The following is a 14,345-nucleotide window of genomic DNA, read 5'->3' as shown; positions in this document are numbered from 1 at the left end:
TATAATATGTAATGACTAATGATGCATGTCATCTTAATCTTATTCACCATATATATATATATATATCTATTTACCCATTTGAATGGGCTATACCGTGATTTCTGAGCTATTAAATTCCAGACATAAAGTTAACGATTATCTTAATATCTTGTTTTGAGTATAAGCTATTACTTTACGTTGCATGTACAACAGTAACATGTATGATGTATAATGAAAACTGAAAAGGGTATATTGCTATAAAAGAGCTACCACTTATCTCATGCATAGATGCATATCATGCATTCCCACTTTATGGAAATTTGGCCATCATGTATTACAGTATTAGCCTATATATATATATATATATATGTATGTATAAATTTGTGTACAAATAATCCCAAACACTCTGAATAAGTTGCACTCCAAAAGTACGAGCTAAAACTATAAATACAATATTAAATCAATTTTTCTTATGACCTTTTCCTTCACCAAAAGCAACATCATAATTTGTCAGCTGATGACAGTACCCATATATTATATAGTTATCATGTTGGATTTAATAAGAAATCGTGTTGCTAATCAAAGAGATAATCTTCTTTATTAATGATGCTTATCGTTTACTGATCACAGTTTACCCTTTCTTCAACCTATAGTTTTTCTCTGATCTCAATTTAGAGACAATAAAAATGGAACATAAGGAAACTGTAACATCCATACAGTCAATCGTACGTATTTAATATGATTATCAGGGTTGTTTTATTTGTCTTTTCTTTAGAGATTACTTTGTACAACATACCGAGATATTATTGTCTATTTCAATAAAAAAAGTTCATATCGATCCTAGGATTTTCTATTTTTAATCAAAAGAGACTAGAAAGGTAGATTTAGATTTTCTTCTTTAGCTATAGATTTTTCAGTACAACATATTGTCAAAAAGTGAATTAAGTGAATATTATTAGTAGAAGAACTACAAATTATACTTCCTATAATTCAATACAAGTTGTTTTAGCTAAAAAACCACATATTAATATATACTCTTAAAAGTTCAGCCAATCATAAAAGATAATGCATAATATAAATATGGGAGATTGACAAAAATAGCACTAAAATAAGTTTTTCTTTTAAAAATATTAAAATAATATATAATTTACATAAAAAAATTGAAAACAACTTATATTGTAAAACAAAAAAGTTTATAAAATAGTTTATATTATGAAATGGAAGGAATATATATTAATGAAGTTAAAAGATATTTACAATATTTTAAAAAATTATATTTTCATCAAAATTTTATACTCGAGAAAAATGCGGCGACGGTGGTTATGACGTTGGTAAAAATGTGACAATAATGATATTGATCTCGGCGAAATGAAAGCATGTGCATATTTGTGGATAATTAACTATTTCGTTTCATCGATATCAATAAACATAGATAAAACATGTTAAAGTTTTTTCCTGTATCGTCTTAAATAAATTAGTGTATGATATATCATATTATTCATATGAATATGTAGCAAGAAGTTATTAGAAATACAGTTTAATACGATATATTATGTATATTAACATGTTAGTACTAACACAAGTTATAGAGGAAGCAAAACGACTTTTCCACTTTCGTCACTAGCGTGTATCCATCCTAATCCAAGGAAGAAACTTTGTTTAAAATGATCCAATAAACCACAATTCACACCTTTGCTCAAAAAGAAAAAAAAAAAACAAAAAAAACCCCACAATTCACACATTTAGGAAAGCAGAATTATACCTGAAAAGTAGACATCTAACAAAATATAGTTACATAGAACAATTTTCCTACGATTTATGTGTCGTTTTTTATAAACACTAACATTTATGTTTTTTCTGTAAAGAATAAACTCATGTTCTTAATGGAGTTGCAAGAATCTTATGGTTACAAAACCTCATTACTATGGAACCGAGAGATCAAAAAGTGGGTTATCCCTAATTTACATGAATTTTCTTTCTATTACTAGATAAATGCCCCAAACCCATATACCAAAATATTTATCAATTTATATCAATATGAAAGGTATGAATAAATATATAAAAACTGTTTGCGTGTTGACTTGGCATTTTATATATTGCCACCATCTGATCATGTCTCAGTTCAGTTTGAAAATATCAAAGATAACTCAGCCTTATTGGCAATTTGCCATATAACTACAATTTTTCTAGAATATATAAAAGAACAACATCTATCACATATATAAGCCATATATAGTGTCTAATTGGTGATTACAACTTTATTCTAGAACTGTATATATATATAATTTTATTTTTGGTAGTAAGACACTTACTGTCTTTAAATTTTAAAAGATCAGTTTTTAGAAAACAATATGGATTAAAAGAACAAGGAAATAATGGTTGTGAGAGTTTGTGAAAATAGTTGGATCCATTCCAAGATCTTAAAAACCCGATGGTTTTAGAACTGTTGTAAAATTTATACGAAATTTTATTTTATAGAATACACCAACTAGACTAACTATTTAATACAGTAAGTTTTGACAAATAAAAGTCTAATTTTGGATTGATTTATCTAATCGTTTGGATTAAACTGAAATGTATTGATGCGTGAAGCGGTGTGGCTGTAATGTGAACCAATTCAACTATATTATAGCGACGATTTGGCAAACTATATTTATAGTGTATTATTGGCTGATTGCATTTAAGTATCTTATTGGCGGCTAATATCATGGAATTTTTTGCCATTGAAAATGGGACCAATAATTTGGCATCTCTGACTTTTCCTAAAACCTCGGCGTGGTTCTTGTACAACATGCCATGATTTAATTATATGATTTCAATATATCAAGATATTTATTTTTTGTCACTTTTTTTAGTACATTATATTAATTTTCCAACCAGCAATTCTGGATTAATAAATTCTTTTTTCTTTGTTCCTATTCCATTTCCTTATATTATTTGAGAAATATTTGAAATAAACGTGCTGATGTGTTGCAACCATATATTGATTCTCAGAGTTTTCTTAACAAAATAGAATTATTTATATGACAATACGAAAATTGTCACTGTATATAAATGTTGAGGCTAAAATTATATTTAAAATTGTTTGATCAAATTCATGCTTCCCTTAGTTAAAACCCTGGATCCAGTGTCCTCTCGCAATGCTTATCCGTTTTACAGCTTTATTGTGTTTAAATTAGTAGTCTGATTGCTTTCTTATAATCACTGGTCTATTGCATAATATGTATAGGCTTTCATTTTGTTCTATGTTATAAATGATTTTAAAAACAAATCCACCAATTTATTATGCTCTATATATTAGTTCAAATCCCACATCTTCAATGCATCCAAATTTTTCCTTGTACCACTTTTCTCCTTGTGGATTGATATACTTGTTTTACCGAACACTTGCGGATTTTAAAACTAGAGAATCACGAAAAGGAGTGTTAAATGAAAACAAAACGATAAGTGGATATAAAATTTTGAATTTTAAACGCAAATCCAAACACAATTACTAACGCTAAGTGCAAAAATCAAAAGCTTACGTAAGTTTCAATGCAAAACCAAACCCGGATTATGCAAGTACAAATGTAACCGCTAAAGACTAACCTTAAGACTGTAAACACAAATACGAAAACTATCCAATATAAACATAAATGTCAAAAGCAACAAAAAGTGTGAACGATGTATAAAAATACAAACAAAATTATGCATGTTATAATTAAAATATATACATATATAAAAGAGAATGGAAAATGCTAAAATGATTCGATAAATGATTTTTTTTTTCTTCTTAAAGTGATGTGAGCACTTAATGGAAACATAATCGCAAGCATAATATGCAAAGATTAATGTAAATTTAAACGCTAGCAAAAATGTAAAGACAAATGTGAATTTGATGCAAATATAAGTATTTAGCATTTATAAAGATTAATGTAATTTTACATTCATGCTAAAATTTACATTATCTTTGCATATTGTAAAAGATTAATGTAAATTTACATTTCACTAAATTTTAATTTACATTTGTATTTGTGTAAGCATTTTGCATTTATAAAGATTAATGTAAATTTAGCATTTAAATTTTAAACGCTAGCAAAAATGTAAACACTTGTCCGATGTTTAAGTTTATTGGTGAATTCAGTTAATTACTTTAAATTTAATTAAATAAGAAAAATAATGATAAAAATAATATTTTTTTTGTTAATCAAATACCCATTTTTAAGAGCCTCACATTTGAGGATGTTCTAAGTTGTTACATGGAAACATAGAAGACCTAGTGTTCTTGCTCCTAATTGCGAGTCAGTCAGCAATATACTATTAACCATAAAAAATATAGTTAGAAACGTGATCACGAAAGAAAAGAGAATTCAATTAGCTCTGTGGTGAACGTTGGCCACTCTTTATGATTGTCAATCATTTTTACAAGGTCTGAGAAATCGGATTAGAAAACCATTGAGACTATTCCTTTCGCAAGAGTACATTTCATGGCCTTAACTAATGCATCTAACTCCGCGTCAAAGAGGTGATAAGCATCGTCGATTCAAGGTTTGTTTTGAGTTTAAAATCAAAATTTATTTTTCCTAATCAATGTTGGTAGTTTAAGAAATTAAAAATCCTAACAATAACAATTATTGAAATAGATTTGAAGTAGCTACCTTAAAAATATATTTAAAAGTCTATTTTTCAAACTCGACTTACAACTTTAGAAGCATGGACATACTTCATCTCACCAGTGAATATGAAACACATTCTTGAGCTTTTTCCCCCTTTTAAGTCCTTTTATTTTTTTATTTTCTAAATGTTACAGTGGGACACTTGGCTTGACAAGAGCTTTGACAAGAGTTTGAGTCAAATCATCCACACTACAAAGCTTGTCTTTGGATTGAGGTGCAACAATGGCTTCCATGGCAAATGAATCTAGGCATGATGCCCTTGCTTGAGCCACATTCAACCCCATTTCTTCAAATGCTTCAAGAATATTCACAAGATTGTTTTCTCCCCGTGGACTTTTTATTTTTACTTGAAACATTTCCCCAATCTTCTCTACCTTCACCTCCTGCCAAAGTTCAAAAAAGAAGAAGAATAATATTGAACTTAGAGTGCCATGTGAACAACTCAATTAGAGTGCCATATGAACATCTCATTTATCTTGAGCTTATATTTGAGCTTAGAAGTTTATAGATTAAGCTAATCAGTTCCAAAAAAATATGATCCACTTTTTCTATGATCAAAGTTATATGTGGTGTTGTTATATAAAAATATTCGATTACATTTTGGTAAAAAAACTCCTCAATTTTTCATAGGATAGACAAAAGTTTCTCAATATGACTATGTAATATACATAGAAGAGCTTCACCAATGATAAAGAAATAGATGAAAGGAGAAACCTGAAATTGGTGCAAAGATTCTTTTTTGGTAATCTTGAGATCTTCATATTCTCTCTGCAAAGCTTCTATCTCGAGTTTGAGCATGGCTATGTATAGAAGAGCTTCCCTAATAACCATGCTCTGTTCATGTATACTCTGCATAATAACTCATTGGCTTTAAACATTTTAAAATAGTAGAATCATCAAGTGATATGAACATATATTTATGTTGTACATACAAATTTAAAGTGGGTGAGATTTTTAAGAAAATGAGGTTTCCCTTGGCTTGCCCTCTTCTTTTGTTCACTAGCCACCATCACTTTCTCAATTTTTTGAACTCTTTGAGACAACGATTAATATTGTTTGAACTTTAAAGGATATATCTCGGGATCTCTCTATATATATACACACATTTCTTGTCGTGTACCAAACATACATGTTGGTGATAAACTGGTAGCTTATTGAAACATCATAAACAAAATCAGATTTTAAATAATAAAGTATAATTAGAATATGTATGGTGGTTGAAGATATATATATTTTTCTTCATATTGTAGATTGGGCCTGTGAAAAGTTACAAATGCAATGGTTTCAAAATGCACCGACCAGGCCATTATCTTGAAGTTGAAAGGTGAAGTCTGAGATTATATATATCTCTTTACATGGTACCTCCCTCACTTATAAGTTGAATCATAATTTAAAACTTGCCCACTTTAAAAGCACGGGTACTTAAGAAACATTTGCTTGTAAACAAATCACAAATTAAAACTCGAAAATCAATAGACTTACATAATTTGAACATAAAATAAATGAAAAATACATAAAGAGAGTGGAAGCATACATCGACGAACGCGAAAGGAGGATAAAACAATGGCAAAATTCCAGTTGTCAGAGACAGATAGATACCTATGAATTAGCCAAAAGAATCCTACCGACACATATATAGCATAAGCAACGAATACAAAATGTGTGTGTTAGCTAAATATTAATAAATGTATATTATAAGAGAAGATCTGTCGAGGGAAGAGAGATAAGAGGAGTCACGGGTTGTTTTCTTACGTTTGTCTCGCTTCGAAAGGTACGTAAGAAAGCAGACTAAGTTGTAAGCATGAGGCTGCTTTGTTTCACATGCTTCGTTAGTACCATTTCCTCTATTTTATTCTCTATCCTTTTCTTTCCTATTATTAGCAAACGCAATATCGTAAGTCGTAACGTATAAATGATCACACTACTACGTATATGTTTTTTTTATATATATATATATATAGAAATGTATGAAATTTATCCTTTTGGATAATGTAGTGCTACATTGGCTTTTTGTATGAAATTTTTGTTTCCAAATTTCTTGATATAATTGTTTGACAAATTTTGGTTGAGGGCGTATCACAATACATATACAACTGGCCGGCGAATAAAATTATTCGTTAGAATCATTTGTAAAATACTAATTTAAAAAAATACACATAAACATTGCTCACGGATGGACCTAGACAAAAGAGAAAAAAAGGAAAAGACAAATGATCAACCCCAAAAATGGATAGTACACGACGAAGATCTATCACGAGACATTTGGTAAGAAATGTAGACAAATAGATAGAGATATGATAAGCGTTGGGTGTAATGTGAAAGCTGAAGAGGTGACCAATAGACTAAAGCACTTTTTTGGATACAAAACAACAAAAAAACATGGAGATGTTAACATTAAGATGACAGTCTTGTCTCAACCCATCACTCGACATTTGTTTCTTTTTAGGTCATCACAGTTTATCTAGTACGATCTGCTATTTGTTTTGTACTCCTTTAACCTTCATAATATCAGATAAATATTTTATTTTTGATGGAATTTGGTTGGAGAATATGAGTATCACATATATTCAAGATAAATGGAGTCTAATTACTTTTTTTTTAAATTAGTAATGGTCTGTTTACGTTTTCATTTTCATTTGTGATGATTAAAAATTAAAAATTATAATATGAACTCGTACATCAAATAAACAATCGATGCTAATTTAACTTGACTTACTTAGTACTCGTGTTTATAAATCCATAAACTCAGAATATTTGTCATCATGATATGAAATATATATATCCTAATATCCCGAAAACCGAATCAATCGAAAATACACGTATGTTTTGTACAAAGTGTCGAAAAAACAAATTAAATGAAAATTAAAAATATATATTGGTAATACACCACATGTAAATATCCAAGTATATACATTTAAGTTTCTCGATATCCACATTTATGTATATCCGTGAACTTTTAGATCTGGTACAAAATGGATTACTTGAGATCGGATAATAGATACATAGAGAATTTACCATATTTATATCCACGTATCTTTCTCAGTTAAAAGGACAGTCTAAAAAGTAAAATAAACAACTAAATAACCACTATCAGATGAAAGAATAGAGGGTTAATAGTTTCTTCACCAAATTTTATTGTAAAAACTATACACTAAATATAGTGTTATTTCAATACCAAAATGGTGTTATGGTTGGAGATGCCCTAATAGGTTAAGACTAATATTTCAAATCAGAATGTTAAATCTTTGGGAAATGGAGAAAAAAATAATTAATCACTATTAATTTTTCAGTATATTTATCAAATGTTTTTGATTAATTATACAATATGACTAATTAAGGAAAACACTATGTTAAACTGAATAATGCATCTTAAATAAAGAGATTATATTGAAAACAGTATATATACACAAAAATACAAACCCTTAAATTTTTTTAATTTTTTTTTGCTGCATGGTTCCTTACCTCCTGATCTTTTCCAGTGATAAGTGTTTCGTTGGTGTGATTTTTCCTTGTCTGTTTCTATATCTCCTCCATTTTAACCGTTCTTGTTGTATATGGTATTTCAAAATTTGATAATCAGCTTCATGTTAACCATGGACTTACAAGTATATGTGTATGTTAAACCCAAAAAGAAAAAAAAAGAAAAAGGTGTATATGTGGAAGCAACACCAATGTTAAGTTGTAGTTTTTTTTGTTAAAATCACTAATTGAATTTGGTTATCATTTTGGTCCGGATTGAACTAAACCAAACTATATATGAACCAATCTAAATCCTCAACATCTAAACAAAATTTAATTAAACCAAACTCAGAAAAAAAAAAAAAGTGTTTTCAGCTTTCACATACCTTAATTAGGACTTGAACATCGTCATCAAGAGCCAAAGAATCCTTTGTTATTCCTCAGATTCTGTTTAGTTTTATTCTTTTGTGATTAATCATATTAATATGTTGGTGCAGAAGAATTACAGGGCAAATCTCCTTTGGCAGATAACTCACTAATTAAAAGCAATGCATAAAGAGATGCAAAGATCTAAGTAATGGTTTCCTGCCAATAGAGATCTTACCCTGTAATGCATTTCCACCTTTGATCCATCTCACATGTTCACAATTGTAACTTGCAAATTTGATGTTATATAAACTTGGAAAGAAGCATATTCCACGGTACAATGCTACTGCATTGTAAATAAGACCGATGTTTTATTCCGACAATGATCTCTTCTTCGTATAATTTCTTAGGAATAATCTTCCATGCCACAAGTTTTATGGTCAGAAATATTCCTAAATGAAGAGCAGTCTACCACCTTCTTCTCTTTTAACAATTTCTAATCCTTCGCAACATCTTCCGCGTGCATCACAACAAAAGTAAAAGATCGTACATGTGTCATTTAAATTCACAAAATTTAATCTCTAGTTTTAACATAAAAAGTCAATACTAATGTGTGTCTATTACATATAGTATGTTCTTGACCTCGTGGATAAAGCAATATTATAGTTCACTTTAATACTATATGATATAATGTCAAGCCCTTTCATATGTTTAACCCAATTATTTGTCTGATTTGAATTTAGTCCAAAAGTTGAGACGGTTGTGAGTCTTGTGACTTGACAAAATGTGTTTTGAGATCTTTTGTTTGGGATCGGAGTACTATATTAAAAAAAAAATCATAAGAAAATAAAAGAATCTTTAATACTATGGAATAAGATAAAAAAGAGAGTGGTATAATAGTAAAGTAATAAGTAGAAAGTGATTCTTGAAATGGAAGATCCGTAAGAATGTTCTTGTGATTTTAATAAGCTTCTACCTGAAGACGCATAAAATGCAAAAGCTCGAAACTGCAATATGCTCTAGAAAGTTATAAATATGTACATTTATGCCACTCAATAAAGTCAATCAACTATGAAAAAGAACAAAATTCGAATTCTACAGTATACTATAAAAGGTACATTACCCTAAAGTAATTGACTTTATATATATTATGTCATTACTTTGGACATTATAGAAGATTAACATATATCTTAGTCCTAATATATATGTTAATCAGGTCTCATTGTAACAGGTTAACATATACACTAGAACATAAGCAATCTATCTACTATTACCATCAATCACAATTCGAAAGATAACCTTGTTCATATGTGAAACTCTCAGTAACTTACATTTCTTCTTAAGCAAGATCCCAACTTTATTCCAACTACATTCCTTTAACAAAAACCAAACCAATTCCACAACAAATAAAGATGAAACTGTTTTGCAATCACAAACTTACTTATGAATCAACTGGCTCTAGGATCCATCCCTTGCTGCCAAACATAAACAAGCTCATCCCAACCAGTACTCGCCATTAAACCTTCAACAAGAACACTCATATCGATCCCAACAGCAAACTCTGTATGATGATCATACCTACCAACCAAAGCATCTTCCACCATATAGTCCCAAAGACAAACACTCATATCATAAGAGCAAGAAGCTATCAAACTCCTCCTATGCGGCGAGAATTTCACCTTCCTCACCGCATATCCATGACCATTAAGCACAGCCAAAGGAACTCTATAACTCCTAACATCCCAAACCTTAACTGTCTTATCCACTGAAGAAGTAGCTAAAATACAATCATCATACTTATTCCAATCACAAGACAAAATCTCAAAATCATGAGCAGGGATGATCATAGTTGATCCAGGTTCTCTAACATCCCAAATCCTTAAAGTACAATCTCCAGAAGCAGAAGCAAACACATCACCATGTTTAGGATTCCAAACTGCTTGATAAACGCAATAAGCATGTTCCTTAAAAGTCCTTACACTCGCCGGACGATCCATAGCCCAAAGCTTAACCGTATCATCCCACGAAGAAGTGAGAAACGAATCGCGCCGCGTGGGATTGTAATCCACAGATTGAACCTCACGCGCGTGCTCTTGGAATGATCTAATCGGATTAGAAGGAGGAGGAAGAGCTGTGTCGTAAATCTTCACTGAGCCGTCACCAATTGCGGCGATGAGCACAGAGTCATGAGATTCTGACCAACATACGTCGTATACAGCGTCGGCTGTATCGTACGAGACGGATTCAGTTACGCCTGGAGCTCCAGGAGCGAGCTCGAGGACATGGATTCGGCCGTTTCCGAGAATTCCGAAGTTCTGAGCTGTAGCGACGGCGAGGCGTGACTCGTAGAATGGACTGAATTTCACAGAGTAGCCATTGAACGGAGCTTTGAACACCGGCATAGCTTCTTCTTCTTCTCCGGTGAGTGATTGAATCAAAAGAAGAGTCTTCTCGAAGATTCAATTCAACGATCTGATCGGATAACGCCGATTTTGCTCATCGCAGAATTAATTTTCCCCCCAATTGGGCCTATTGGGCTGGAGCCTAGCCCATTTGTGTAGGTTGTGTTAAAACGATGTCGTTTGGCATTTCAAGTTAGGGTTTTTTGGGGGTTTGGTTCAAGCTTCATCGTCGTCTCTCTGTCTCTTCAATTTCATTCGTTTTCTGAGATAAAAGTGAGAGAGAAATCTAAATTCGAGAGGAGAAGTTTTAATTTTTCTGAGTTAGATTCAATGGAAGAGATCACGGAAGGAGTTAACAACATGAACTTGGCTGTTGATACCCAGAAGAAGAATCGGATTCAAGTTTCCAACACTAAGAAACCATTGTTCTTCTACGTCAATCTCGCCAAGGTAACGAAACCCTTTTAATCGAATCTTAATAAATTCGTATTTAGATTGAAATCTATGGATTCGAAGTGTTCTTATTTGAGTACCAAGTCTGGAAATGTCTGTGATTGTTCATGAGTGTTAATTTATCTGTTATTGACTTTGATGAGTTATTACTGGTGGTTCTGTGTTGTTTATGTGACTCTTTATCAATGTTTGTTCCTTAGATTTGTGAACTTTGTTTTGCTCTTTAGATTTGATTAAACCTGTTTATGTTATTGACCATGTTTGGTGTTTTGTTAACAGAGGTACATGCAGCAGTACACTGATGTCGAATTGTCTGCACTAGGAATGGGTAATGTTTATTCTTTATGATCTTGTTTATATATCAAATCTAATATGTATGGTTTTTAAACTATGTAACTGAGTTCATTAAATTCAAAGTTATTATCAGAAAAGCTGTTTCCTTTTATTGTTATGACATAGAATCTTTTATCTTCTGTGATTTTGTAATATCTTATCCGAGCTTTCTTTATTGGAAGAGTTTATTCTGGTTTCTCATAAAACATTGATTTGTGCGTTGTGCAGCTATTGCCACTGTTGTTACGGTCGCTGAGATATTGAAGAACAATGGCTTTGCTGTTGAAAAGAGTAAGATCTTCTTAATCTTGAATGAGTTAATGTTAGCACAAGAGATTTGAAAGATTCAGTGACTAAGTTTTGCTTATTTGGATATTGTTTTTTCCTGCAGAGATCATGACATCGACTGTGGATATCAAGGATGATTCAAGGGGTCGTCCTGTGCAGAAAGCTAAGGTATATATTTTCGAATCATTTGATAAATTGCTTATGCTGTGGAATTCTAGCTTCCGTCTAATGATTTTTGTTCTCTGGGAAATTGCTATGTTGGTTGCTAAATTGGTGACACTGTGACTTGTAGATTGAGATCACGCTTGCCAAGTCTGAGAAGTTTGATGAACTAATGGCTGCAGCTAATGAAGAGAAGGAGGCTGCAGAAGCCCAAGAGCAAAACTAGATTGTTTCAAGTTTTTTCTGTTCAACGATCTTATTTCTTCGTTCCCTATCTCTATCTGCTTAATTTTAAGACACTTCTATTTCGTTAATTTTTGGTTCACTTTTTTATTTCACCTTGGATTGTGTCCTCTGTACCTCTGAGCATTTTTATTTAAAGATCGTAGGAAGTATAAAAAAGATGGCTTCGTTGCATAAATCAGCTTCCAACCTTATTATGTAGAGTAATACATGTAGTTGAAATTTTATTTTGAAGACTTGGAATCTGTCCATAAAAAAGGTTAGTGATATGGCTTATGGATAACAAATCACTATCTCTGGGATAATTGAACAAATGTAAGCCACATGATACATATGTGACATCATGAGCTATAAGTTATAACTAATGGCTATATCTAATTTTTTTCTTTTTGTCAGTTCTTTTAGTTTAACACTAAAACGTAACCATACTAGAAGAAATATAAGAAAGTATTATAGTGTGCAATAAGGTTATTACTTGCTAACTAATCACTTTGGTTCACATTCTTAGCACCAATAAACTATAATAATAGTATATTATAGTTCAATAGGATTTGACCAAATAAAAAGTTGTCAATTAGAAAAACAAAAAGAAGTTGTCAAATTCTGTTAAACTCTCAATTGCCATTTGTTAATTGCAGTCTGGGATGGGATTCCATTGCTTGATGATAATAGCTTTTGACTTTTACTGATTTAATTATTATGTCTGTACAATTAGTCAAGGCTAATTGATTGATGAGTGATTGGATTGAATGATAATGGACAAAGTTGAAATTAAGAGAATGAAGAAAAAGAAGAAGATGAAGTTATCTAAACAAATTAAATGAATGGAAAATCATTCTCTTAATTTCATTTTTGTCCATGATCACTTATCAGTTACTCCATAATTATTTTTTTCAAGATCAAAATATCACTCTCACCCTTTATCTTCATGTCCTCTACATATTTATCAATCTCTTTTCTCCTCTAACACAACTATTTTGTGCTGGAATTTGTTGACCAACACACCAACACAATCTATCAACCATAGTGAAACCTTCATTAAACGTAAATGAGATACATGATTAAGCTTAAACTAGGATTTAACCCGTGGTACACCACAGGAAAAATGTTTAATTCATATATATAATAATATTAAATTTTATGGTTTAAATTTAGTATTAAAGTTATATAATTTTATATAATATTGTAAATAAAAAATTTGGTGATGATAAAATAATAAATAAAGATTTAACTCGTGTTATATCAATCCAAATCCGTCCCGTTATATAACTCGTTTTATGATATTTTAATATTTTTTTATAAGGATAAATATTATTAATGTTTTATAAAGTTCATATATATCAATAATAATATACCGTTAATGCTAATTGATCCTCTTAAATAGGAATATTAGTGAGTAGTATATTTTAGTTTAGATTTGGAAAGATTTAAATAATTGTTGTGATATATTTATTTTAGTTTCCTAAATTTTAGTAACAAAATTAGTTTATATTTAGATTTGAAAATAAAATTGTTAAATATTAAATGCCAATGGCATTGGGTTGTAAATAAATCCCAACTTGAAGATTTATTTCATAAAAGTGTTGCAAAAATATATATATAGATACAAAATAAACTAAACCATAATTACTAACCAAACTAAACCATAACTAAACGAAGTATATACACTCTAATACAATCTTTTTATTACCATCACCGTTCAACACCACCTTTCCGTCCGGGTAATGCGAACGTGTTAACATTATTACAACACCATGTAAAAATATAGTTTCATGTTCGGTAAATTGATTTATAAACAACTAACCACAAATGTAGTCCATCCATATAATTTTTGTCGATGTAAGCGTGACTTATCTAATATTCATCATTATCCCGAAAAAATAACAATCACCCAACATTTTGTTCTTTATTTTCGCAAGAATCAAGAGTCAAGACTTACCTCCTGGTCCTCCTCTCATGAAGATGTTATAAGTTAAAACATGTCGTACATAATTTTATCGACGAT

General features: G+C 30.6%; 3 protein-coding genes and 1 non-coding gene across 5 annotated transcripts; 1 reads left to right on the top strand and 3 right to left on the bottom strand.

The window, feature by feature from the left end:
• Window positions 1-4,399: 4,399 nt before the first annotated feature.
• On the bottom strand, window positions 4,400-5,976 carry AT1G29270 (transcription factor bHLH35-like protein). Of its 2 annotated transcripts, NM_102667.4 has the most exons (3): window positions 5,567-5,976; window positions 5,349-5,483; window positions 4,400-5,017 (listed from the first exon to the last, which is right to left on the bottom strand). In NM_102667.4, exons 1-3 carry the CDS (start codon window positions 5,642-5,644, stop codon window positions 4,763-4,765), a joined length of 468 nt encoding a protein of 155 aa, NP_174221.2. In that variant the 5' UTR covers window positions 5,645-5,976; the 3' UTR covers window positions 4,400-4,762. The 2 variants fall into 2 exon arrangements, with proteins under 2 accessions (NP_174221.2, NP_001320351.1); NM_001332842.1 differs by having other exon boundaries at window positions 4,612-5,017; window positions 5,349-5,699.
• Window positions 5,977-8,588: 2,612 nt separating this feature from the next.
• On the bottom strand, window positions 8,589-8,711 carry MIR399a. The gene has a single exon (NR_139801.1). It is a non-coding gene; the product is annotated as a microRNA ath-MIR399a precursor (primary transcript).
• A 750-nt stretch (window positions 8,712-9,461) lies between these two features.
• PEX7 (peroxin 7) lies at window positions 9,462-10,969 on the bottom strand. The gene has a single exon (NM_102666.4). The coding sequence runs from the start codon at window positions 10,859-10,861 to the stop codon at window positions 9,908-9,910; it is 954 nt and encodes a 317-aa protein (NP_174220.1). The 5' UTR covers window positions 10,862-10,969; the 3' UTR covers window positions 9,462-9,907.
• A 15-nt stretch (window positions 10,970-10,984) lies between these two features.
• Window positions 10,985-12,518, top strand: AT1G29250 (Alba DNA/RNA-binding protein). The gene is made up of 5 exons (NM_102665.4): window positions 10,985-11,311; window positions 11,594-11,642; window positions 11,876-11,938; window positions 12,039-12,103; window positions 12,228-12,518. Exons 1-5 carry the CDS (start codon window positions 11,192-11,194, stop codon window positions 12,321-12,323), a joined length of 393 nt encoding a protein of 130 aa, NP_564325.1. The 5' UTR covers window positions 10,985-11,191; the 3' UTR covers window positions 12,324-12,518.
• The last annotated feature ends 1,827 nt before the right edge of the window (window positions 12,519-14,345 follow it).

Source organism: Arabidopsis thaliana (assembly GCF_000001735.4).
Source record: "Arabidopsis thaliana chromosome 1 sequence".
Classification (NCBI taxonomy): Eukaryota; Viridiplantae; Streptophyta; class Magnoliopsida; order Brassicales; family Brassicaceae; genus Arabidopsis; species Arabidopsis thaliana.
The sequence above is the reverse complement of the archived record's forward strand: the minus strand, read 5'-3'. Positions and strand labels throughout refer to the sequence as shown.